This window comes from Ursus americanus, chromosome 6 (genome assembly GCF_024610735.1).
Source record: "Ursus americanus isolate L20-20 chromosome 6, mUrsAme1.1.p, whole genome shotgun sequence".
Classification (NCBI taxonomy): domain Eukaryota; kingdom Metazoa; phylum Chordata; class Mammalia; order Carnivora; family Ursidae; genus Ursus; species Ursus americanus.
In genome coordinates this window covers 53,650,265-53,676,805 of record NC_142132.1, presented here as the reverse complement: position 1 = coordinate 53,676,805, position 26,541 = coordinate 53,650,265, and the positions used below count along the sequence as shown (strand labels likewise).

The following is a 26,541-nucleotide window of genomic DNA, read 5'->3' as shown; positions in this document are numbered from 1 at the left end:
CTCACCTTTGGTTTTGCTGCTACCACCTCTTCCCTCATTTTTCTCTCCCTCCTTTTTCAGCCTTCTCTTGTTTCCTTCTGTCTCTCCCACCTCTCCCTTCTCACCCCTGTCTCTCTCTGTCCGTCTTTCTTCCGCATGTCTGTCTCCCCCTCCACATACTCTCTCTCACTCTCTCTCTTTTCTCCCTCCTTCCAACTTCTATTTTTCTGTGAAAAGCTCGCAGATTTCAGAACCACCCAGGCTTAAAACCATACCCCAGAATGTACTTAATGCCACTCAACTGTATACGTTGAAATGGTAAGTTTTAGGTTATATATTATATATATATATTTTTACCAACATTTTGGTGAAAGAATTTTAGAAAATAGAGTTGGAGTCTCATGCTCCCCCAAAGTCTAAAAACTAAAACAAAATAAGGAATTTTTAAAAGAAAATGTAAAAAAAAAGAATCATACCCCCGCTGCCCCCATTCTCTGACTCTGTGACTCTGGGAAGTCCCTCACCCTCTCTGAGCCACACTTCCTCTCCTTGTAAACTGGGATGTTAACAGAAGGTCCGGGTGGGGGTGAACACGGTGGGGCCTGCACAGTGTTGAGCACAGTGCCAGGACCTAGCAGGCACTCAGTAAACCCCATTTCTTCCATCCTCTTTCTGGCTTTTTCTTGGCCTCTTTCCTCTTGAAACCTGTCCTTATTTCTCTGTCTCCCTGAGCCCCACTGGCCTGGATCCGGAGGTCAGTTGTAGGGGTCCAGACCGAGCAGGGGGATGGTGTACCCTGCTGGGGCCTCTCACAAACCCTGCATTTACGAGTAATAGTAACAGCATGGCTCCTATTCCCCTGCTACCAGGCGCTCCCCTGCCAGCCCCAGAAATTGGGGCACTCTTGTCCGCATTAGCGACAAAGGATAGACCGCAGTCCTGTGGGCCCTCTCTTGGCGGTGGTATGGCTGGTTCCACCTTAGTCTCCTGCTCCCCACCCTGGCACTCTCAGAGGCCCTGGAAGAGCAGAGGATGACAGCTGGGGGCCAGAAGAGGCAAGATGAGCCTCCCCTCAGCGGCTCATGCCAGGTTGGGGCAAAGCAGCCCAAGCCCTGCTAGGTCGCCTTGATGCCAGAGGGGGGATACCTGGTGCTGAGGCCCAGGTCTGGGAGACTGAAGGTCCCTGTCCCCTCTCTGTCTGCTGGTGACCGTCACCAAGGTGGTGAGCCCCACTGGGTGATGATTTGTCTGTCCAGCTTTTGGGTGCTTCCGGATGGATGACCCCTGGGAGAGGGCCCCCCACTTCCAGTTTCACAGCCTGGTGAATGAGGGGCGGGGGTCCCGGCTGTGCTGGCCTGGGCCATACAGCATTGCTTGTCGAGCCAGGACTCTGGGCAGCCACTGCGAGCAGGCAGAGCCACTCCCCCAGAAGCAGCCTCTTCCGTCCTGGTGCTCCCCGATGGCAGACCCCCAGCCCCCTCCCATTTAGATCCCTGGGGTTTTCCTCACTGTCTGGGCTCCTAGTGCAAAGGCCATCCTACCCCATGACCCAGGAGAGTTAAGGCAATGGACTTCGCTAGGAGAGGTCCAAAGACATCATGCGTTTGGGAATAGAGCTCTAATCAGGGCAAGGCGCCAATAGCTGATCTGGCTGTGCTGGCACCTTGAGGGGGGACTTCGGGCCTGCCCCCAGCCCGCTCAGCCTCTGTTTCTTCACAAGTGGAAGGAAGGAGCTGGATGAGATCCAAGGGACCTTCCAGAGTAGATTGTGCTCAGCCTTGGCTGGGTGCTTGGTGGAGTGATTGTCATGCTTCATTTAGAGTTTACTCCGAGTGTCTTACTATGATGAGGGAACTGAGGGAACCGTCACACAGCTGGGGAGTGAGGTTGGGTCAGGATTCAGACCTGCCCAGCCATCCAACCCTACTTGACCACCGGGCCACAGTACCACAGAGTGTACAGTTGACAGGCCTGCCCTCGAGGGGCTTGTCAGAACCCACGTGTAAGCATGAGAGGATGAGCTGGGACACATGGCAGGGAGGAGCAGCTTTAGGGATTCTGAAATGGGGGTAGTCAGGAAGGGCTTCCTGGAGGAGGAGGCCTCGCAGTCCTCCCACAGGCTTTGGGGAGGAGCTGTGGATGGGCATCCTAATCCAGAAGGGTTCACTCCTTTTCTAAGCCTAAGGGGCTTTGTCGAGGGTTGGCAGAAGAGTGACTGATCCTTTCTGGGCCGGCTGGTGGATCCAGTTATCTGGAGAGGCCTCCAGGCCCTGGCAGGGAGCTATTGAGAGATTGGAGGGCTCCCAGGAAGAGGGGCCTCCCACCAGCTCCAGCTCCTAACCAGAGAGAGGCCACATGCTCTCTTCACATCTTTGTGGAACCCCTTTTTCTGTGCCAGGTCCTGGGCTCCAGCAGTAAACAGGGCAAAGCCCTGCTTTATTCTCCTGCAGGAAATATATAATTAACACATGACCACATCCATAGAGGATACAGTTCCAGAGAGTGGTCAGTGCTGTGGGGAAACCAGGCTGGGCAGGGAAAGAGAACTGCACAGCCCAGTCATACTCAGTGTGGTACTTTGACAGTGGGTGGGGGGGTGCAGGGTCAGAGGGGCCTTCCCTCCGGAAGTGCAGCCCGACCCAGAGCTGATGGTGACGGGGAGTCCATCAGGCACAGGGGGAACAGAAGAGAGTTCCAGGCAGGGAACTGGGTGTGCAAAGGCCCTGCGGCTGGGGGGGAGATGCCCCGTGAGGCCATAGCGGATAGACGGTGTAGGTCCTGCTCGCCATGTGGAGGGTCGAGGTCTTTGTGCTATGAGCACTGGAGGCACGACCAGGGGAGTGACCTGGCATTTGTGCCTTTTGAAGAGCACACACCAGCTTTAGGGCAGGACGTGGATGGCACAGGGGCAGTCTCCAGGGGAGTGGCGGTGGCGGCTCAGGCCAGGGAAATAGATGGAAATGGGAGGCACTTGGCAGAAGAGAGACCGATGTCCCGGTGCCATGTCCCTGCTTCCCAGCCTCAGACCTGCCCCCTGCTGACACCCGTGTCCCCCTCTCAGGCCTGCGGGTACGGGAGGTCCAGATCGAGGTGTCACGGCAGCAGGTGGAGGAGCTGTTCGGGCTGGAGGATTACTGGTGTCAGTGCGTGGCCTGGAGCTCTGCTGGAACCACCAAGAGTCGCCGGGCCTATGTCCGCATCGCATGTACGCCGTCCCGACACCCCCACCCTGCTGCTACGGGCCCCTTCCCCTTGCCCGTGCCCCCTGGAGAGGAAGTTCATCCTCGGTGGGGGCATCCGTCAGAGATGTCAGGGCCCATGGGTGCCCACTCAGAAGAAGCTCCTAGACCCAGCACCTGGGCCACCTCTGGCCTCGGGATTTCTAACGGCCCCTTTCACCTACTTCTGTATAAGGGAGCTGCCTGCTTCCTCACCGTCCTGGGTTGTTATGTGCTTAGGATCCCAGAGTCAGGGAGGGAAATCTGTTCCCCCAACTCCACCCAGTGAGGCCCCCACTTTGGAGAAGAGGAGATGCTCTACATTGAGCTCATTCCCTTGGTGTGCACTGCCACCTAGTGGCCTGAGTGGGGCACTTCAGGCTTTGGTTTGCCTCACTGTGCCTGGTGACCCCTCGTCCTTCTCCCAGACCTGCGCAAGAACTTCGATCAGGAGCCTCTGGGCAAGGAAGTGGCCCTGGACCAGGAGGTTCTCCTGCAGTGCCGCCCACCAGAGGGGGTGCCTGTGGCTGAGGTGAGCGGGGGCAAGGGGAATACTAGCCACGGCAGAGAACAGCCAGGCATGGTCTTGACTACCAGCCACAGTGTCTCAGCCTCCCAGAGCTCTCCCCATCTCATAGATGGGAATATAGAGACTTGAGACAGAGAAGGGAACTGTCACCTCTGCAGAACTCAGCATGTGCTAGACCCGGGCCGGGCCGTCCACAGGCATAACCCCGAGGGCTGGGGCAGAGCTGGGGCAAGATCCCCAAGGGCTACTTGGGCAGGCCACGGGCTCAGTCTCTTGCAAGGGAAGTGCCTGTGGCCCAATCCTCCTTCCCCACCCAGAAGCCAAAGTCCCAGCTTATGGACACCAAAGGATTTCATAATACGTGGGTCTGAGCGCGGATGCACCCCACGTGGCCTTGGCCTTAATGGTGAAGTCATACACTACCAGCTAATGCTAAGTTTGTGCTTATGGGGAGCCAAGTACTATTCTCCACTTTCCACACTAACTCATTTAATCCTCGTAACCGCCCTGTGGGGTAGATACCAATAAATGCTGCCCTACGTTTGATGCAATTGAGGCCGTCCAGCTGGTGGGAGGTTGTCACAACCCCTGGGTTCCGTACTGCCCTGCACAGTGCCCGGCCCATGGAGGGCCTGCCTGACCACGTCACCGCCGTGGGCTTACACGGATAGAACTGCTGTCCTGGTTATGGCCGCCCTCCCTTCCCCCCCCACAGGGGACCCACTCCCCAAGATGCAGGTGAGTAGGCACCAGGCCCTCACGCCCCCCGACCGCACTCCTGCAGGTGGAGTGGCTGAAGAACGAGGACATCATCGACCCCACCCAGGACACCAACTTCCTGCTCACCATCGACCACAACCTCATCATCCGCCAGGCCCGCCTGTCAGACACGGCCAACTACACCTGTGTGGCCAAGAACATCGTAGCCAAGCGCCGGAGCACCACGGCCACCGTCACCGTCTACGGTACAGGCCCACAGGGGGCAGCCTAGCCAGGGGCACGGGAGAGCCTGGGCCATCTGCCCACCTCCCCGCGTCCTACCCAGGAGGCCAGCAGGACCCTGGTGGGCAGCTGGGAGGCTGAGGCCCAGAGAGGGCAGGTCCCTTCCCCAAGATCACACAGCAAAGCTAGCGGTCAAGTCAGGCACTCCTGGGCTGACGGTTGGAACGGGGCCCCGTCAGTATCTTCATACCCAAGCCTGGTGTCCCAGCAGAGTGAGGAACCGCCGCCCAGGCCTGTGGGCTATTCCTTGCTGTTCTCTTGGGTGGGAGGGGCAGAGCCATAGCTGAGATGCCTCGAGTGTGGTAGAAAGAACTCTATATGGGGTTCCAGTCCCAGGTCCTCCGTTACCGGGTGACCTTGGGTAAGCGTAGCCCTCTACGGACCTACGTTTGCCATTGTGCAATGAGGCTGGGAGTAGACCGTGACTTCACTGGGCCCCTCTGGTGCTGGCGGCTGCAGCCCAGATCTGTCCCCAGTGCTAGAGCAGGGAGGGGTCCAGTTAGGAAAGGCCAGGCCTCCGCAGAAGGGCCTCGTCGGGAATGCAGATGGGGTTAGCAGCCCACAGGTCGCAGAGCCAGGCCAAGGAGGTGACACCGCTGCCCTTGCAGTGAATGGGGGCTGGTCCAGCTGGGCAGAGTGGTCGCCCTGCTCCAACCGCTGTGGCCGTGGCTGGCAGAAGCGCACCCGGACCTGCACCAACCCGGCCCCGCTCAATGGAGGCGCCTTCTGTGAGGGCCAGGCCTTCCAGAAGACCGCCTGCACCACCGTGTGCCCAGGTAAGGCCACAGGCCGGCTGGCATCCTACCCACCCCGGTTCCAGCCCTGCTTTCTGTGCTGCGGCGGCTGCCGCACTCAGGGTGGCCACTCCACCTGCACGGTGGGGGGCGGAAGGTGCTTGTCCTGGGGCCCGCGGCCGGCGGAGCAGGCTGGACAGGATGCCGGCTGCTGGAGAGACAGACAGAGGCTCTGAGCTGCCGTCTGAGGGGTGGGCTCTTCTGCCCTCCAGGCTGCGGGCTTTCGGTGTCGGCCTCCAGGGCTGGGGTCCCAGCGCTGCCCGGGGTCAGAGGAGCCTGTGCTCCTGCCCTTGAGCTAGACACATCTTGACCGCCACCCCTAGTCCTGCAAAGGTCCTCTCATCCTCTCGTCTTCGCCTCACCCTGTGCGTCCCCGTCTGTGGGCCCTCGCATGCCTGGTTTTGTCCTGGCTCAGGTTTTTGTGTGAACAGTGCGGGGTGTTTGCCTTGGGTTCGAGTCCCTGTCAACACCCCTGGCCGCGCTGGCACAGGGCCGCGTGGCCGGGGGTAGATCTCTCCGTGTGGCTTGCGTGTCTTGGGTCCCTCCCCTGCTGTAGTGCGCGTGCGCGGGTCCGTGGCTGTGCTCCATGGCCTAACCGCGCGTGCGCTGTCCCACGCTCTGTGTGCCGTGCCCCCGCAGTGGACGGAGCGTGGACGGAGTGGAGCAAGTGGTCAGCCTGCAGCACCGAGTGCGCCCACTGGCGCAGCCGCGAGTGCATGGCGCCCCCACCCCAGAACGGAGGCCGAGACTGCAGCGGGACCCTGCTTGACTCCAAGAACTGCACGGACGGGCTGTGCGTGCAGAGTGAGTCCTTGGGACGGCGGGGGCCTCCCCGGGGTGGGGGCTCAAGGCGGACGAGGGGGCCCCCCCAGCCCGCCCCAGGCCTCAGGTGCCGGCTGCTGTGGAGCAGTCCCTGGGGCCTTTGCCCACCCGCCACGTGCATCATCTCATCTGCGCGTTTCCTGTCACCTCCACCATCCTTTCTCCGCCATCTATGTCATTGTCTTTCCCTTTATTTCCCTCGACAGATAAGAAAACTCTAAGTGACCCCAAAAGCCACCGTAAGTCCCATTTCATGGCTGTCCTCTTTCCTCTGGGGGATCCCTGGCTCTCCTTGGCTGGCTTTTCCAGGGTGTGGGCTGCAGGGCAGGGTGGGGGCAGGGAGACTTGAAGGTGGCCCCTCACCAACCCTCCATGGGGTCCCCCGGCCCCTAGGGCTGCACGCGTCCCGGCCTCTGTCACATGCAGACAGGCAGACCCACAGCTGACAGAAAGGACACTGTCCCGACCCTCCCGTGATGGGAGAAGATGGGTGTCAGAGGAAGGGGCTTACCCGGGGATCCAGGCAGCATTTGAACCTCACTCGTTATGTGGCCAAAGCTGGTGCTCTTAGCTTTGTGCCCTCGGCCTTCCTCTCTGTGACAGAGCCAGCACCCAGGCCCACACCATCAACCCGTGCCCCTTACTGTACCCCCAAGAGCAGGCCTAGGTTCTCTGGGAAACCCGCTGCCTGGCGTCAGCCCCGAGGGGCGGGGCGGCTCTCTCCCCAGGCTGTGCTGGGGCAGCTCGAGAGCGGTAAAGCGGCTCGGGCCGATTGGCTGTGGTAATTGAGCCATAATTCCCAGATAATTCCAGAATCATCACATCAGCAGCGAGGCCCTGGGCCCAGCTCAGAGCGGTCAGGGAGAACATCAGGAGGCAGAGCCAAGCCCTGAGGGCCTCCTCTGGCAGGTGTCCCGGGGGCCAGGATCCTCTGGGGAGCCTAAGAATGAGGGCCACTGAGGAGAGATGGGGCCAGAAGGTGGCAGAATCGGGCAGCCACCAGCCCTGAGCCACCCCCTCTCCCCCTCCCCGAAGTCTCAGTCTGCACCAGGGAAGTGGGGCTTGGTAGGGTCCAGGCAGGGAAAGCAGGCCTACTTTCCGGAGGGCCACCCCCGCCCCAGGAGGGGAGACGGGACATGTGCTTCCTGGTGCTCCCAAAACAAAGGAGGGCAGAGCAGCCGTCTTGAGGCGCCGCCTGTGTGCTGCCCAGCGTGCTAACCACTGGCCACGTGTAGCTCTTTCAACTTCCTATTAACTTAGTTAAAATGTAATAATACAATTTTAAAGACTTAGTTCCCCAGTCACACCGGCCACATTTTAGTTGTTCATTAGCCACACGGGGCTAGTGGCGATCATGTGGGACGACACAGACACAGAACGTGCATCGTGTGGAAAGCGCGGTTTGATGGCTCTGCCGTGTAGACCCTGCCTCTGGACCCTGACACCTGCCTGCCTGGCCCAGATGGAGTTATTTGCAGCTGTGTGGCAGCCTCCCCCCACCTGGGGGAGGGAAGTGTAGCCGTGGGTGGCCTCCCTGAGCCCCTCCGCCTGCTCACCTCCTCTCCACCCCATCGCCTTGCATCTCATTCCCTCCTGATCCTTCTCCGCCTGCACTCCCCCCCACCCCAAGCATAGGTTGCAAATTGAGCTCAGGACAGCTGCTTGCAGAGAGTTCTGGGAGCCGGGACCTCCGGCCTGAGGATGTGCTGAGGCTGCAGTGGGGCCCTGAGTTAACTTCCTGGCCGGGGCAGAACAGACGGAGCCACAGCCCTTGTCTCTTTCTCAGCAGTGAGCCATGAGTTCACTGTTGGGACTGACCACGAGTCATTCTGCCTGTCTTTCTGCTCCGGGAGGGAAGCAAGGCAGGGGACTTGAGACCATTTTACTCGCAGAGACTGAAGCGCAGAGCGGTTCAGGCTTGCCTGAGGTCCCCGGCCAGTCGTGGTGGTGCTCAGACTAGGACCTAGCATAGCACAGGTCTGTCCCGGCACCTGGGTCTCTGTCCCGGGACCTGGGTCTCACGCAGCCCTCCTGTGCCCGCAGTGCTGGAGGCCTCGGGGGACGTGGCGCTGTATGCGGGGCTCGTGGTGTCCGCCTTCGTCATCGTGGGCGTCCTCATGGTGGTGGGGGTGGTGGTGTACCGCCGCCACTGCCGGGACTTCGACACGGACATCACCGACTCATCCGCTGCCCTCACTGGTGGCTTCCACCCCGTCAACTTCAAGACTGCGAGGCCCAGTAAGCACCGGGCATACCTTGGGTGGCAGATGCAGCCCGGGGCACCCAGAGGGGCATGGCAGCCGGCCAGACCGGCCAGACCAGAGCAGGGGTCCTGCTCCCTCTGGAGGTTTTTCTAGACTTTGCTGTGCAGATAACTGGATGAGTGTAGATCAGAGAGACGCTCTGGTGGACCCAGAGAAGAGGGAAGGAGTAGCTCAGGTGGTGAGTCCCCAAAGCTTCCTGCAGCGGATGGCCCTTGAGCCTTTGGCAGCTGGACATTTGAGTGGGATTTTGCAACAGAAGGGCCCCCGGCAGGAGCAGAGGGCAGGAGCCGGCCAGTGAGGCACAGCTGGGTCTAACCATAGCCCCAACCCCCGCAGACAACCCGCAGCTCCTGCACCCGTCTGCGCCTCCGGACCTCACGGCCAGTGCTGGCATCTACCGCGGGCCCATGTATGCCCTGCAGGACTCAGCCGACAAGATCCCCATGACCAACTCACCTCTGCTGGACCCCCTGCCCAGTCTCAAGATCAAGGTCTACAACTCCGGCACCACCAGCTCTGCGCCAGGCCTGCCAGATGGGGCCGACCTGCTGGGGGTCCTGCCGGCCGGCACTTACTCGGGCGATTTCACCCGGGATGCCCACTTACTGCACCTGCACAGTGCCAGCCTCGGCTCCCAGCAGCTCCTGGGCCTGCCCCGTGACCCGGGGAGCAGCGTCAGCGGCACTTTTGGCTGCCTGGGGGGGAGGCTCAGCGTCCCCGGCACAGGTGGGCTCCCGCTCCGCTTGCCTCTCGGCCCGGCCTCCGCATGTCCCCCCTCCACCGACAGAAGATAGGACTTCCCGGTCCCACTTCTCAGATGGGAAACATGAGGCCCAGGGGGAGGAAGGACAATAAAATAGAAGATTTGGGGTCAGGCCTTTCTCTGCCCCACTAAGGTGGGTTCCGGAACCTTGGACTAGCCATTCTGTAAAGCTCACCTGCTAAGTGGGGGAGAATACCTCTTTGTAGTTCAACAGACCTACAGAGAACTACTGGGAGGGCGGGGCTGATCTCAGGCTGCAAAGCCGTGATGGTTTCCCAGTGTCACACTGATCTGGGGCTGGAGCTGGCATTGGGGCCTTCTGACTTGGAGTCTTTGCCATCTTTATACCCTGTCACAGTGGCAGCGGCCCCTGTGGTACCAGACAGACCCGCTGCTGTCAGTGGCCTGGGCTGTCTTGGTACCTAATTCCCAGAGCTTCTGTCTCCACCCCTTGCTGTTGACCCCCTGGCTCTCAGGAAACGTCTTTCTCCCTCCGACCTAAGCTAGGAGCCACCCACCCCTCACCCCTGTTCTAAGCTCTGAGACTTCCTCCGGCCCTTCCCTCCTGACCACCCTCTCCCTCTAGGGGTCAGTCTGCTGGTGCCCAGTGGAGCCATCCCCCAGGGCAAGTTCTATGAGCTGTACCTGCTTATCAACAAGGCAGAGAACACCCTGTGAGTAGAGAGACCTCAGTTCCAGCCTGGGCTGCCCCTCCTCTTCCTCTGCCTGCTACCTGTCCACCCTGGCTTCAGATATCACCACCCCCCACTCTGCACCTGATCCTAAGGCCAGAGGTAGTTCTCCAAGGAAGACGTCGACAGACCTGATTACATTCACACTTAAAATGTACGAAACCAGCCGGACAAATCACGAAACTGAAGGGCAGTTGACGAAGTAGCTACATTATGACAAACATCTTTACTATGTAAAGAGGCTTTGAACAGTTTGCTACAAAACTGGTCAGAGGCTATGAAGTGATTCACACACACTCTCTCTGAAGCACACGCCCTCACACACACACACACGCCCTCACACACAGGGGCCCTCACACACACACATGCCCTCACACACATGCCCTCACACACACACACACGCCCTCACACACACACGCCCTCACACACACACCCTCATACACACACGCCCTCACACACACACCCTCACACACACACACAAGCCCTCACACACACACATGCCCTCTCACACACACACACACACACGCCCTCACACACACAGGCCCTCACACACATGGGCCCTCACACACACACATGCCCTCACACACACGCCCTCACACACACACACACGCCCTCACACACACTCCCTCACACACACACACGCCCTCACACACACACCCTCACACACACACACAAGCCCTCACACACACATATGCCCTCACACACACACACACACACACGCCCTCACACACACAGGCCCTCACACACACGGGCCCTCACACACACGCCCTCACACACACACACACACACACGCCCTCACACACACGCCCTCACACACACGCGCCCTCACACACACACGCCCTCACACACACACGCGCCCTCACACACACAGGCCAGTAGATAAAGAAAAAACAGCCTAATTTGTAGTCAAAGAAATAGTAATTCAAACAGGAGATATTAGGAATGTTTTGCTTCTTGAATTTACAGATTTCTTTCAAACAGTAAAACCTTCATATTGACAAAAGCGCGGGGACTCGGCACCCCCATGACATGCTCTCGGGAGCCTAGACTGGTAGCAGCTTTCTAGAAAGTAGTTTAGAGCTCAGAACCTTTGAAACCGCGAACAAAGATATGGCTGTGAGAACTTCACCGTGTAACAGCAGAAACCTGAGAACGATCTTAAGGCCTATGCCATCCTTCTGCCTCTCCTTAACCCCTGACCTCTGGGAGCCCCCGGGGGTGGAGACCTGCCTTGGGCCACCCAGGAGCCAGGGTGGAGGCGGGAGCCCCACCCCCAGTCCCAGCCCTTGCCGAGCTTGTGGCCTCCCCTCACTGCCTCCCCCCTGCCCTCTGCCCTCTCCCCAGCCCGCTTTCAGAAGGGACCCAGACAGTATTGAGCCCCTCGGTGACCTGTGGGCCCACGGGCCTCCTGTTGTGCCGCCCCGTCATCCTCACGGTACCCCACTGTGCTGAGGTCAGCGCCGGGGACTGGATCTTCCAGCTCAAGACCCAGGCCCACCAGGGCCACTGGGAGGTGAGGAGCTGAGGCTGGGGGGTGGGGGACCCGCTCTCCGAAGCTGCTCTGGGAGGCCTCCGAAGCTGAAAACAAGCCCCTTTTCTCCTGGCCCCACCTGGGTGGACCTCTCCACAGCCTTGACTGTGACCTGTAGGCCTCCCCCTGCCGTCCCCCTGCAGGAGGTGGTGACTCTGGACGAGGAAACCCTGAACACGCCCTGCTACTGCCAGCTGGAGGCCAGGTCCTGCCACATCCTGTTGGACCAGCTGGGCACTTATGTGTTCACCGGCGAGTCGTACTCCCGCTCAGCGGTCAAGCGGCTCCAGCTGGCCATCTTCGCCCCCGCCCTCTGCACCTCCCTGGAGTATAGCCTCAGGGTCTACTGCCTGGAGGACACACCCGTAGCCCTGAAGGTAAGGCCGACCTTAGGTAGGCCATAGCGCTGGCACACGGGGGTGCGTCACCCCCAGCGGACCAGCTGCCTGCTGCCTTCCGGTACCCTTCACCCCAAAATCGTGGTACCCCTCTTCCACCATCAGCCCCGTGAATCGGTCATTCATTGCTCATTGAAATGGCATCAGAGAGGCACAGTTCTGCCCTCACCAAGCTCCTGGCTAGAAAAGGGAGAGAGATGGGGGCTCCCTGACGGAGGGCGAGGGGAGCACCCGACTGGGAGGGGGAGGGTCTCAGAAGGCGTCACAGCACAGTTAACCTTAGACCTATGCTCCAAAAGCCAAGCAGGGGTGCCAGGCAGAGAAGGCTGAAGGGCATTCCAGTTGGCAGAGCCGTTAACGCAAAAGCAGGTGGGTCGCTGTGTGTGACCGAAGCCTGCAGGGGCTGTGCAAATGTGACGGAGGGAGAGAGATGGGGCTGGAGAGGTGGACAGGGCTCAACTCCCCGACAGCCTTGGGAGCCGTGTTCAGGAATTTGGGATCGATCCAGTGGGTGGGGGCATAGAGGCGGTGGACACTGTTCACAGGCGCTCTTTTGAAAGCCCCTGTGTTCTGCTGCGGGAATGGGCGCGCAAGAGACAGGCCAGTTGGGAAGCTGCACCTGGGCCCTGGACACCAGGCAGTGACAGCAGCGAGGACAGGGGGTTGGCCACTGTGTTAACAGAATGGACAGAACCCAGTGACTGATGGGATAAAGGGGAGAGGGGAGGCATCAGGCTGACAGCCAGGTTCCGAGTATATGCAGAAGGACAGACGGTGCCCCTGAATGAGGGAGGGGTTGTGGCAGGTGCCAGTGGTTTGGGCAGGGGAGGCAGAAAGGCGAAGGGGTCAGATTTGGGCACGTAGAGCCTGATGGTGGCAGGCGTGGAGCCTGTGTTAGTAGCACCCACCCCCCACCCCCTGCCCCCAGCCTCCAAGTCCCTGTCCATTGCCTCCCCAGCCGTCCCCTGAGTTCCTAGGTCCTCAGGCTCATCCTGACACTGGAAGAGCACAGCCCCTTGGCCCCCTGTAAACCTCCTCCTCCTTCCTTCCATCCCTCTGCGAAGCCCCCGGGCCCTTTCCTGTAGCTGCAGGCCGCCCCCCACCCATGGTCCGTGGTCTCATCCAACTCCTGTCTCCCAGTCACTTGTGACTTGTCCCAAACTCCAGTTGGGGACCGAGGCAGCGTAGGTAGAAAGGCCTCATGGGAGAGTGGGTGTCTCTGCCGGGCTAGGCTGGCCTGAAATTCCAGAAGGCCCAGAATGGGTTGGAGGCTCGGAGAAATGCTCTCGCGGCCTGCATCCCTCAGCACTGGGGCACTGGCCAGGGTCCAGCTTTGGTCAGAGAGTGGAGGGGAGGTCAGGAGGGAAGCTGCCACATTTTGGCTTGATGGCATTCCTTATCTCTTCAGTCCCCATCTGTCCATCCATCCATCATCCATCCAGCTTGCTGCCCATCTATCTGTATACTCATTCACTCAGCAGTCCATCTGTCTGTCCAGCCATCTCCAAGCCTCCATTCATCTTTCCTTCCATCTGTCCTTCTATTTATATACCAATCCATTTGTATGTCCACCTACATGTCCATCTGTCTGTATTTATGCATCCATCTATCTGTTCGTCCATCTATCTGTCTAGTCATGTGCAAATCCAGTCATCTATCCGTATATCCATCAGCTGTCCACTCATGCATCCATTCACACGGTGTGTCTTCTCCGAGCACTTACCAAATGCCTGGCCCTGTGCTCCGCTGGGTGCCTGCCCTCAGTCCTACAGCCGGGCTCCCACTGCCCGCATGTGTCCCCAGACCCCCAGCTTGCAGCAGGAAGAACCCATGGGCCAAGTATGATGGGCTCCCCCTTCCCATGGCCCCCGGCCCCCAGGAGGTGCTGGAGCTGGAGCGGACGCTGGGCGGCTATCTCTTGGAGGAGCCCAAACCCCTGCTGTTTAAGGACAGTTACCACAACCTACGCCTCTCTCTGCACGACGTCCCCCACGCCCACTGGAGGAGCAAGCTGCTGGCCAAGTACCAGGTGAGGGCTGGGCCAGAGGAGCTGGGGGCATGAGGCTGGGGAAGCGGGAACATTTGAGGGGCTGTGCAGGGAAGACCAATGCCCCTTCCCAGGCCTTGGCCCCGTCTCCTTCCTCTAGCCTTGGCCCCGCCTCCCCGGGTCGCTGTCTCCCTCCCACCCCACTCTCCATGCACCCCGTCACCCTGAAGCCCATCCCCACGCTCGTGCCACTGGCGGCCGTACTCACCCCCACCCCTGCACGCACGCCCACACACAAATGTCTATACGCGTCATTTTCAGAGAGGACTTACCATCTCCAAGCGTGTTCATGCCCGGCAGACTGTGCAGAAGAATCTCGAATAGCCACAGCCCTGTGCCTGCCCCTGTCAGCACACCACCACTGAGTCTGCAAGGCTTCCAGGCCCAGACAAACACGCTCACGCTCACGCACACACACACGCATACACACGCGCACACACTCACGCATCCAGATTTGTGCTTTCTCCCCCCTGTGCTCGCTTTCTCAGCTGAAGGGCCCTTGACCAGCTCTTCTTCCTCTGCCCGTCCGAATGGAGAGGCCTGCACTGGCCCCTGAGAGGTCCCCGCACTCCCGAGGCTAGCCTCATTCCCCGAGGGCAGGGCAAGCTGGCCTCCCGTCCTTGACCCTGCCGCCCCTCCCGCAGGAGATCCCCTTCTGTCACATCTGGAGCGGCAGCCAGAAGGCCCTGCACTGCACCTTCACCCTGGAGAGGCACAGCCTGGCCGCCGCAGAGCTCACCTGCAAGATCTGTGTGCGGCAGGTGGAAGGGGAGGGCCAGATCTTCCAGCTGCACGCCACGCTGGCAGAGGTGAGGCCAGAGGCCAGACTCTCTGTGGGGCCGGGGCATGCGGTGTTCAGACCCCCGTGCTCCCCACTCAGCTGGGTGGGAATGCTGTCTCCCGTAAAGATACGTCCCCTTCACCCCCCAAGTCGGAGCTGGGACTCGGGCAGTTTTTGCTCAGAGCGCTTACCGAGCGGCAACATAGGTGACCTCACTAAGTCAGAAAGTGGGGTTTTAGGGAGGACAGAGACCGTCGACCTTGGATGTGGTCAGCACTGGGCCAGGCCTGTGGTTCTCCCCGACTCTAAATCCAGATTGAGGCTTACAAAACCCAGGCCGCCCAGGACCACAGTGCTGGAACCTCCTTGCAGTGCGGTGTCAAGAGCACAGCTGTAGGCCTCCACCCAGCTCTGCCCCTAACTTGGCACGTGACCCTGGGCAAGTCACTTCCCCTTTCGAGACTTCATTTCCACACGTGTGGAAGTGGCTCTGGGCGGATTAAAGCGTGGCTGAGGCTCCTCGTGGCTCGGTAATCCTGAGAGGGCATCAGCGGGAGCCCGGGCGGGTGCGAGAGCACACTGCGCCCCGAGGCCTGGGCTTGCGCGTGCAGCCCTGGCCCTTGGAAGCTCACCTTCCGGGAGAGGAGGCCTCTGACTGAGTAGGTGGAGCCTTCCCCGAGCATGGGGGGTGACCGGAACCTCCGTGAGCTCACAGTCCCCGGGCAGGAAGGTTGGAGGGACAGATGCCAGTGCTGTGCAGCGGGGCGCCCCCTGCCCCTCTCACCTTGCCCCCTGCTCTTCCAGACGCCTGCCGGCTCCCTGGATGCCTTCTGCTCTGCCCCTGGCAGCATGGTCACCACCCAGCTGGGACCCTACGCCTTCAAGATTCCACTGTCCATCCGCCAGAAGATATGCAACAGCCTGGACGCCCCCAACTCTCGGGGCAACGACTGGCGGCTCTTGGCGCAGAAGCTCTCCATGGACAGGTGGGTGTTGGGCCGGGCCCGCCCCACCCCAGCCTCCCTTTGTCCCCAGGGCGCAGGTGGGGCAGGCAGCCCCACAGTCCGGGATCAGATCCTTCCATCTGCGGTAGGTCAGGAGCTCAGGCTCGGGTGTGCTAAATCCAAGAAGCCGAAGCCCATCCTTGAGGAGCGCCATGCTCAGGGCGCTGGCCCGTGGGAACCAGGGGAAGCTGGGACCCCCGCTGTGATCACCACTTACACCCCCGTGCCCAGGACAGAGCAGGTGTTCTGGAAATGTTTGCCGGTGACAGTATATTTTGGTGTCAAAGCCCTTCTGGAGAACTTAAAATGCTGGATAAATACCATGGCAACAATAGTCCTTATTATTACGTTATATTACTGAGAAGCCCTTTAATAAACCTGCAGTGAGCAGATGCCACGTACAGGACTAGAAACGGATGGGCTTTGCAAAGCGTCTAAGGCTTTGTTCCTACTCTCAGGAGAGTGTGGAGGGCAAGACCAAGCAGGGAACAGATGCGGGAGCAGGAAAGAATGGAAGGCTAGGTTTGGACAGCCTCTCCGGGGGCCAGTGTCTTTCAGTGGTGGTACCACCAGGGATGATGGCTGACAATGAGCAAGACAGTTTGGGTTTTAGAGAGGAGGAGCCCGAGGCTCAGAGAGGAGCAGTGGCTTGCCCAGGGCCACACAGCCCCCCAGCAGAGGACCCAGGATTGTGGGACCACAGAGTCTTCCCACCTCCCGGTGCTCTCCATTTCCAAGCTCCCAGGAGGTGCTGGGTGTTTGGGGACCCCGACGGCCTTCTCCTTCCCTCCGCCAGGTACCTGAATTACTTTGCCACCAAAGCGAGCCCCACAGGCGTGATCCTGGACCTCTGGGAAGCTCTGCAGCAGGACGACGGGGACCTCAACAGCCTGGCGAGTGCCTTGGAGGAGATGGGCAAGAGTGAGATGCTGGTGGCCATGGCCACTGATGGGGACTGCTGAGAGGCCCCGGAACCATGGGCTGGGAGGGCGGGCAGGAGACAGGCGCAGGGAGGCGCCGGGCAGCCTCATGAGAGGTGGTGCGGCCTCCACTGCCCCCCAGCTCACAGCCAGAGTCGCCCCCTCCTCCTCCCCTCGCCCCACTCCAGACCACAACCAGCCTTAGCAAATCCATGTACTCCGTTGTCCGGAGGACCCACCTCCTTCTTCACCCTCTGCTGTCCCTCCTGCCCTCAGATCTCTGTGCGGAAATCACCCTGAGGCCTCTGGAGGCAGCCCAGGGGGCCAGGAGGTGGCCCTCCCCACTCCGTCCACCCCACCTGCCACCGCCGCCCCGGGGGCTCTGGGTTATGTTTGTCTTAGTTTCGTCCTTCAGTTTCTCCCTCGGTTCCTGGTTTCTCCCTCCCCCCGAGCCCCCTTCTCCTTCCACACCATTTTCCTCTTTGAAGAGTCAAGTACAATTCAGACGAACTGCTTTCTCCTGTCCAAAGCAAAAAGGAAAAGGAAAGGAAGAAAGAAACTTCAGACCGCTAGTCAGGCTCCAAGAAGAAAAAGAGCAACACCAAAACCACAAGGGAAAAGAAAAACCCAGTTTCTTAGGAAACGCACATGATTTATTATCCAGATATTTGGATAAGTCCTTTTTAAGAAAAAAAAAAAAAGAAAATGAAAAACAACACAGAAAAAATAGAAAACTCTTTTCTTGAGTGTGGATGAGTGTGGGCTTGCTCGTGGTTCTGGCCAGGAGTGAGCGTGTGTGCGTGTGTGTGCGTGTGTGAGAGAGAGATTATCAGGGAGAGAGACAGAACAGGGACACCTTGCTGCTAAAGATTCCATCTTAGATTAAGTCCTACAAGGCCTCAGTTTCCCCAGTTGTACAGGGTCAAATGGGGTTTTAGCTATGGTACCATATTTCCCTCTAAAATCTTAAGCAGGTGCTGAGTCTATAAAGCCAAGGAGCCCTGAGGTTTGGAGTGGGCTGGCTCCTCCCACCCACCACCTCCCCAGGCAGGGCTCCCACAGGCTCCCCGGGCTCCTCAGGAGTCCAGGTTAAGAGGCCCTGGGGTAGAAAGTGTGGGCAGGCCAGGCCAGCTGGGAGCCAGGGACAGTGTTTCCCGTGTCCCTGTCTGGTAGCTCCTGGGGAAGGGAGCGGGACCCAGAAGTGGGGCCTAAGCAGAGAACGAAGTGGGGTGGGGGAAGACAGAGTCTCCTCTGGACACTTCTCTCCTTCACCCCAGGGTGGGACCAGCCCGGTCATCCCTCCACCTAGCAGCGCCTAGACTAGAGGGGCAGGAGCGCATTGGCGTTCTGTTAATGCCCAGGAATCCAGAAACTGGTCTTCTCCAGCCTCAGTTGGCTGGGAGCTTCATCTATAAAACAGAAGGGATGTGGCTTTGAAGAATGTCGGCAGTCAGCCTGTTTCCAGTCCAGGAGGCAGGGAGGTGGGTGCCTGGCTGTGTGCTACACCCCTCCTCCCCCAGTGGAGGAGAACCTGGGGAGGCCTGTTTTCCCAGCTCTGACCTCTACCGGCACCTCCCTCAGCCTGGTTCTCAGCCTCCCCCTGCAGTCTGGGGGGTCTTGAAGCGAGCTTTAACAGGCAGGGCTGCCAGAGTGGACGGGCTGGTACCCCCTGGCCAGCCTGCTCCGGGAAGCTCCACGGGGCCATCAGATCAAGGTCTCTTTCTGACTGGCTGACAATGGCTGGGACAAAGTTCTTACAGCTGGCACAGAGGCCTCACCACAGGCCTCTCTCTCCTCCTTGGCACCCAGGGCAAAGCCAGTGCCAGCTCCCCCCGCCCCCAAAGCTCTGTGCGGGCGCTAACCCCAGGGCTTGCCCCAGCGGGTCCATGAGCAGCTACTGGGACCAGCCTGGGCATATCCTGCCCTTTGAAAAGCCTGGTCTCCTGGGAGGAAAGCAGGTTTTGGGGCTCCAGTCCCAGCCGGTGTCCCCAGCCTACCCTTCCCTGCCGTGGACTCTGGGGCTTATGGGGGTTCTCACCACCTACCGACCCCCCTGGGGGGTAGCTTAGCCACAGGCAGACAGAGTCCTGCTTGGTTTGAGAGAGGATTTCTTCTCTCAGGGCTGCTGAAGGGGCCAGGCCTGCATTCGGGGCGGGGCAACGACAGCTCTGGATCCCAGTGCCTGAGTGGCGTGCCTCAAAGGCAGCGAGCCTTCCCTGCCAAGGGTGCCCGTCTGCTGTGGGCTCCGCGTCCCTGATGCGTCCTAGCCTGAGCTGTGCGGGCCTGTGTGACAGCAGCCTGACCAGTGCCACAGGGGCTTTCCCGGTGCCCTCCCCATCCGTCTCTAAAAGACCCCCGGGCAGCCTGGAGTCCGAAGACCAGCTGTGCCATTAAACTGTTGTGTGACCTCAGGCATAGGACTGCCCTCTCTGGGCCTCATCTCCTTTTCATACCTGCAGCTGCTGTCTGACTCCCTTTGGGTTCTGACACATGGTCGTTCTAGGGGCCTAGTGGGAACCCTAGTGGGTGGAGGTCGGCTGCCATCTGCCGTGCCCCTCCTCCCCACCCCACCTGCTCAGCACCCAGGATGGGAGCTCTTGGTGGATGAGGCCAGACCAGCCACCAACGTGCCATTTCTCAGCTGATTTCCAGAAATTGTGTACCAGGGCCTGGAGCACAGAACCAATTGGCTGGAGCCTCCTGGGAGGGTTCAAACTGTCTGGCTTTATAAGAAACGCCTGGAAAAGGTGTGCTGGCTCCATCCACCAGTCCTCTCCTGAGGCTACCGTGGCTGTGTCCCCACACTGCCTGCCTGAGGGAGGTCAGGATTTCTCCTCTTATTCCGACCTAAGCGGCCGCCACCCGTGGCCCATGTGCCCCACGAGAGGCAGATCAGGGGCCCCCGAGGGTCTTGCAGGGGCCTCGCGCTGGTGTTTGTGTCTCTCTCATCACTGGGGTGTGCTTGCACGTGCATGTGTGTGTGCGTGCCCCATGTGTGCGTGCTTTTGTCTCCAGGCACAACAGGGTGCCCCCCCCAGGAACATGTCCCCACCTGGGTGTGCGTGTGTGACCTCTTTGAATCCACAGGGTCAGTCGGTGTATCTTCTACGTGCCTCTCCTCTGCCTTCTCTCGCAGAGACCAGGGGTCCTCCTGCGGGTGTGGGGGCCTCTCCATCTCCTGGATGACCCAGGACCCTCTGGTCCTCTGTCCCCAGCAACCAGGCAGCTGAGCCAGGTCCCTTAGTATGCCCTCTGAGGGAAGGTGACCAGGACTTTGGGTGCAGGGAGCAGCTCTGCTGGGGGCAAAGGGCTGGGCCCCCTGCCTGGGCCGTGGACATGGTTACGTGTCCCAGGGCTGCGGGGACGGTCCCATCCCACCGCTGTTTAGTCTGTAAACTTCAACCTGTACATACGGTTTAGCATTCCTATTGTAACAAAATTAATTTTTACAAAATAAATTATATTTCCTAGTCTAATAAAAGATTCCAGTTGTATTCTGTTGTCTTCTTGACTGTCTATCAGCAACTCGGATGACCTTCTTGCTTTTCCCAAAATTCCATGGGTTTGGGAAAGGGGTGATCACTGTCAGAGCTCTGTGAGCTCCTGGAAACCATCAAGCCCAACTGCTTCATTGTACAGAAGGGAAACCCGGCCCAGAGAGAGATAAGGACTTCTCTGTGGTCACACAGCAAGGTAGAGCCCGTGCTGGGTCTGGATCCCAATCCCTGCTCCCCAGGCGGCACCCTCAAGGCAAAAGCATTCATGGAATTCAGGGCTCAGTCATTTGAGCCTGCTGTGGGCTAAGTGATACGTGGACATGAAGCCCCCAGCATCCCTTTCTGTCTACAAGAAATGCAGAGGGGCGGAGGCTGAGAGGTCGGTTTAGAGCACTCACCTGGGACATAATGGTGCCTGTAGAAAGGGATTGATGGGTGGGCGGGGATCAGGTGACTTTGGAGCCAGGGCCGCTATGCATGGTTCGGCAGGTGACACACTGGACAAGAGTATCATTTCCAAATATCTAAAGGGGAGAGTGGAGCCATTCCCACAGATGGTTGATCTGTGTATTTACTATGAGATGTTTCCAGCAGATGGCAGTAAAGGTCCTGTTGTAATAAAACCAACATATTGCTGTGAATTTTTCCACAGATGGAAATACCTTGAAGGGGCGTTTTTTTCTACTTCGCACAAAAGGGGTCATATGACTGGCAGGGTCCTGTTAGCTGGTCGTCAGGCCTCCCTATGTGAACTGAGTCTAGTCCCAGCAGTTTCAAGCTTGCGGTGCCTGCTTCATGGTGGATGTTGTGATCTCTGAAGTTTGGGGTGAAAGTACCCTCTGGTCTCATAGGTGGACACTCGCAGTGTCCGTCGGCACATGAAGGGCTCTGAGAAGTCCCGCAAGAAGCTGGTCTCTTCACATTAATTCAGGGTGCCCCCCCACCGTGTATTTGGCCATAGACCCCTTTCTAACCTTTCCATGCCCTGAAGTATGAGGTACTTATAGGCACCGCCAGCTCTGACTTTCAGGGAGCTGTGGCTCTGGGTGTGTGCCAGGTGTCCCCCGGCTGTCGCACGAGGGGTAGGGAGCACATGTGGGCTAGGTCCTCTGGGAGCTTATGGCCCAGCGGGGCAGGCAGGATCGTCAGCACACACTCGCACACGCATGCACACAGACCCACTGCTCTGACTGTCACCATTCCCCGGAGACCCAGGGTACCCAGAGCATTCATTTGTCGGGGGGGGGGGGTGTAGGAAGGGAAGGGAGGTATAGCCTGAGGTGGGGCAGCAGTGCAGGGAAGGGGTGGGCAGAGTCAGGTGTGGGATGGCTATTTCCTACAAGTAGTCCCTACAAGCAAGCAGATTGTCTAGGGTCCCCCCAGGAATCAAGGTACCCATTTAAACCCCTCCCCCTCTGCCTACTACATACAGGACGGCCTCTCCTTGCCACCTACCCCTTGTTGGGTGCCAAGAGTTCTGGCCTGGGGAGCAGGGACCTGGGTTCTAGTTCTGATGCTGTGCACGTCACTGTCCCTCCCTGGGCCGCAGTTTCCCTATCCGTGAAATGGGGGCCTTCGACCTCCCAGTCTGTAAGTTCCCTCTGGCTGATGTAGTTCTGTAATCTGGGGTCCTGCTTCTAGGCAGGGGTGTGACGGCCTCACCCGGTGGGCCCTCTTCCATCACAGTCCCGGGGTGGGTGAGGAAAAACCAGAGGCCGGCAGAAGGTGGGCTGGTTCCGACCCTACAACCAAGCGTGGCCCGAAAAGTTGCCCTAGAGCAGGGCAGTGATGTGACGAAGCTGTCACAGCCCACAGACTTCAGGCCACCAGCTGCCGCCCTCCACCACTAGGGGCCGTAAGAAAAAAATTTTTTAAATTAAAAGAAAAAAGAAAAGAAAACCCATTCCAATCCCAGCCTCGGGCATGAGATCTCACACACAGGAAGGAAGACCTTGTCGAGTTCCGCTTAGCAAATTTGTCAAAACTCTTGCCTGTTTTAATTCAAAATAGGATACACGCCTATGGCTTAAAAAAAATGTTTAAGGAACAAAAGAAAAGGTTGGGAAGTCAATGCCCTTCCTTCTTCTGTCTCACGGCCGGCCGTCCCCTGCTCCCTGCCTGTCCCCAGTCCACCCCACCCAGAAGCAGTTGGTTCATTTTGTATGTATCCTCCCAGGAAGATCTGTGCAAATACAAACATATATTTGTACATGTAAATATTTAAATATAATGGATCTGATTCAAGAGTCTCAACCCCTTGAGGTATAAACATGAAATAGTTTTATTTTTCCAATAACTGCTCGGAAATTCGTTTTGCCAACACTGTGTTTCCCACAGGATAACAGGCTCCCTTAATGATGTCCCCGTGGAGGTCCCTAACTTGTCCCTCCCTCACTGTCAGTAAGACGGTCTCTATCTCATTTTGGTCGCTAAGGCCCAACCCATCCATCTTGGAACTCCATTGTCCCGTTTACCTAAAGCCCTCGGAGTGCCCACGATAGGCCGCTGGGGGCTGCGGCTGCCGGCTCTCCCTGCCCCTTCCCTTCACCGCCTCCACCAGCCTCTCTCCCCTGCCAGCAGCCGGGCCCCTTCCTCAGCCCTACATGGGAAAAGTTGCCATCCAACCCGTTGCTCTGCCCTGGGCACAGGCAGTCCCACACCAAGAGCCCAGCCTTCCTAGCCCTTGGTCCTGGAGAACTGGGTGACGGTCCTCAACAGGAAGTTGTGTCTCCCGTAATCCCTGCCCTGGATTCAGCGGCCCAGGGACCGGAGGAGCTCGAGATGAGGAGCTCCACAGGCCTGCCTTTTCCAGACACCAGCTGGGGCGGGGGGTGGGGTCCCATGGCTCATCCAGCACACCGTGTCTGTCGGTCAGTCCTGGGCACAGGGGCGAGGCGGCACACTGCCCTCCGAGCCCGTGGCCTAACCGGGAGACAGAGGCATCAGTGGACAAGGGGGCCATGGAAGCTCAGAGAAGCCACTGACTGAGCTGGGCATCGAGAAAGGCTTTCTGCAACAGTGGTATTTTAAAGATTTTATTTATGTATTTGAGAGAGCGAGCACGCTGGAGAGCACAAGCAGGGTGGGGGGCAGGGGGAGAGAGAGAGAAGCAGGCTCCCCGCTGAGCAGGGAAACCAACATGGGGCTCCATCCCAGAACCCCGAGATCGTGACCTGAGCCAAAGGCAGGTGCTTTGACTGAGCCACCCAGGCGCCCCAGGAACAGATTTTTAGAACACTGGGGTTGGTTTCCCTGAGCCATTGTTTCTCAATTGTGCATTTTGGGGGAGATGCTTTTAGGCAAAAGTTTGCAGCAACCTTCTTTTATGAAACTTCTTGCTAAGAGAAGACACTGATGTCCCTTTAGCAGGTAATGGGCCAGATGTCAAGGCCGCTGTCTGCCCCAGGGGCCGAAATGGTCTCGGGGCGTCTCTGGGTGTGTGTATGCATGTGGGGGTGGGAGCTGGTGACCTCTCAGGGACCCCGACCCAGGACATGGTGGTAATCCTGGGGAGGGGGCCACCGGTGAGTCCGTGCTGTTCCCGCGGCCACGAGGGCCTGACCCAGCCCAGGCCTCATGCCCGTAGCTTGAATCTACCCACCCCAGCTCCTCGGCCTAGAAAGCTTCCCCAGGGAGAGGGTCTGGAATACCTGGACATTCAATCAATATTTATTGATCTGATCCGTAGATGCGCCTGGCATAGGGGGTGCGGGGCAATAAATCATGCCCGGACGTGCCCCCTAGCAGCTCACTGCAGAATAAAAAGTGAGTTCCCACAGTTTACCAGGACTGAGAGGCAGCTAGCCTGGGCCTGGCCCCAGCTCGGTACAAGCACGAAGAAGGGAGGGGGTCATTCTGGCCAGCCTGCCTTGGAAGGTAATGGTGTCTGGGCAGGTGGGGATTGCGGTGGAGGACTGGGTCCAAGGAACCACCAGATGGCAGGAACTGTACAGTGACAGGTAAGGAGGTGAGAAAGCTCATAGCAAAGGGATCGAAGGATCAGTTTGGGAGTCTGGGAAGGACAGAGGGGCCATGCTGACCCCACTGCCATAGGCCACCCGCTCCAGGTTCATGCAGATCTGTTCCTCGGCCTTGGAGTCAGCCTCAGGGCTTCGTCTGTAGGCCTGGGTCAAAAGCAAGTATCTCCAGGGTCCAGGCTGCTGATCATACAAATAAGAGAAGCAGCCTTATCAACACTTCACAAAGAAACGTGCCCTCTTGGCTGGGTCTTGAAACATACAATGTCTTAGCATATTGCTTGCTCGCCACTTTTGTCAGCAGCGTGGATCTCTACTTGAATGGAGCTGGAGGATAAATGTTCCATCAGATGGCCTCTCACGTTTGGCCTCAGCACGCTAGGGAGTGATGGGGAGCAGTGGAGACTGTAGTTAACTGGAGACCACACAGCCCCCTGGAGGGGAAGGCCCTCACTACTGGCTCAAACTGATGATTGCCAGGCAGGAGTGAGTGCCCAGGACTGCTCTATCCTTCTGCTTTTAGAAACCAGAAATCAGGATTCAGATTTGTATGTGAAATCATTCCATCTGGCTAATTGTGGGCCCTATGTTTTTGAAGCACAGGGTCTAATAAGACCCACCTGGTCTGGGATCTACTGGGCAGGGGTGGGCTTCAGAAAGGCGTTGAAGCAGGGGAGGGGTAGGCTCAGAGTGCTCTGGTTCAGGGGTTTGCTGACCGGGGCAGCCCTGAGCCCCTGGCTCTCTCTACTGACCGCCGAGAGACCCTGCGGGCCACTTTGCAGGGGTGGCATCTGAAGGACAGTGGTGCTTGCCTCGGCAGCCCTCCCGCAGCCCTCCGTGGGATGGTGAGCTCAGCCCATCCTCTTCCCAGGAGCTTCTCCACTGCCTGCTGAACCCCAGGGCAGGGCTTAGCTGAGGCCTTGGGGTCCCCGCAATTCCCCTACCCCCAGGTCGCCAGGGACAGACACCCAGTGTGCAGATCAGTAAATATCGTGATTACCAAGGGGGTTACAGTGGGCAGAGGCTGTCCCCGAGAACTGCAGGGGTTCACTGGGATCCATTTCACTGACTTTTAGGATGGCAGAGGTGGGGGGGTCCTTGGCCATCATCTCCCACATTTCACCTGATGCCAGAATTCCCTCCACAATAGCCCAGACTTGGGCCTGTCCAGAGGCCACTTGACTGCCTCCAGACACGGTGAGCTCGCTACTTCCTGAAAGAGTCATAATAAATGGCATTTACTGATGGCTTACTTATTTTCACTGTAGGGGCTAATTTCACCCTCAGCAATCACTAGGAATATGTCTAAGTCATCTTCCCTGACAGCTTTTCAAAGATTTGGAAACAGATCCCATGCTCCACCCTAGAGCAGTTCCTCCTCCGTGCAAATGCTGCCAGGTCCTCACAAGGCACAGCTCCGCAACCACAAGGCCTTTTGTGCTCCCTCCGGTCCCTGGTGGCCTGCCTCTGTCCCTTTGACTCCCAGGGGGGAGTTCTGGCGGGCTGACCGGCCCGGATGGCGGAGGCATAGAGCCATCAACAACTGGGAGGTCTGAACCCCCTCTGGCTCCAGATCCCATCCCCTCCCTAGGATAGAGGGGGCACTGCCCTGTTGTCACTGGAGAGACAAAACCCAAAGCTGATGGGGCAGATTTCGTGTTGAGAAATGAGGATGTTCCTCCAGGAGGCAGGAGGCAAGACCATGTCGGGATGGTTGTGTCCAGGGCTTTGGGGCAATTGGAGGAGGAAGCTGGTCATAGTTCTCAGCGAGAGCAGGAGCCGAGACATGCCGCGGACCTGCTGGAGGCTGAAGGCCCATCTCAGATTGGTAACCATGAATCCGGAGCGGAGTCGCCTGCTGGCTGGGGGCTTGCTCCACGAGGCTCATCTGCTCAGATGTAGGTGGGTACATCCACGCTTGGCCAGCGGGGCCGCCAGGAGACGGGAGACATGGGAGTTTGGGGGATTGCTGAGATGTTACTGCAATAATGGATCATGGGATCTAAGCTGAGGCAGGGTGGAGGGCAAGATGCCCGATGCATGGAGGGGGGACAGAGGGGTCAAGGGCTGGAATCTCCAGAAGGTGCAGAACTTTCCCAAAGGGAGCCGTGGGACACAGAAGGAGAGATGGCTAGAGTCGGAGGGTGGATTTGAACTGGTGATGTGAGAGCAGAGAATGAAGCTCAGCGGTTATGGATGAGTCCTTGTCTCCCGGGCCCCACGCCCCGGGCTGGGGGGCCCAGTAAGCCCCTGACGGCAGAAAGTGCAGCCTCACCAAGCCAGCCAGTACCTGCAGTGACAGAGCATGGCCACAAGATGGCCT

The 26,541-nt window shown here is 58.7% G+C and overlaps 1 protein-coding gene across 2 annotated transcripts in view; it reads left to right on the top strand.

The window, feature by feature from the left end:
• Positions 1 to 20,238, top strand: part of UNC5B (unc-5 netrin receptor B) — an 81,760-nt gene extending 61,522 nt beyond the window's left edge. The window contains exons 3-17 of one of the 2 annotated variants that reach the window (XM_045783322.2): positions 3,041 to 3,184; positions 3,626 to 3,729; positions 4,511 to 4,691; positions 5,337 to 5,504; positions 6,162 to 6,326; positions 6,551 to 6,583; positions 8,388 to 8,582; positions 8,945 to 9,334; positions 9,958 to 10,045; positions 11,408 to 11,576; positions 11,738 to 11,971; positions 13,872 to 14,021; positions 14,684 to 14,848; positions 15,625 to 15,806; positions 16,621 to 20,238. In XM_045783322.2, coding sequence (XP_045639278.1) covers positions 3,041 to 3,184; positions 3,626 to 3,729; positions 4,511 to 4,691; positions 5,337 to 5,504; positions 6,162 to 6,326; positions 6,551 to 6,583; positions 8,388 to 8,582; positions 8,945 to 9,334; positions 9,958 to 10,045; positions 11,408 to 11,576; positions 11,738 to 11,971; positions 13,872 to 14,021; positions 14,684 to 14,848; positions 15,625 to 15,806; positions 16,621 to 16,786 — 2,534 coding nt within the window. In that variant the 3' untranslated portion in view covers positions 16,787 to 20,238. The remainder of the gene's footprint in view (positions 1 to 3,040; positions 3,185 to 3,625; positions 3,730 to 4,510; positions 4,692 to 5,336; positions 5,505 to 6,161; positions 6,327 to 6,550; positions 6,584 to 8,387; positions 8,583 to 8,944; positions 9,335 to 9,957; positions 10,046 to 11,407; positions 11,577 to 11,737; positions 11,972 to 13,871; positions 14,022 to 14,683; positions 14,849 to 15,624; positions 15,807 to 16,620) is intronic. The other variant, XM_045783323.2, reaches the window with a different exon arrangement.
• Positions 20,239 to 26,541: the final 6,303 nt, after the last annotated feature.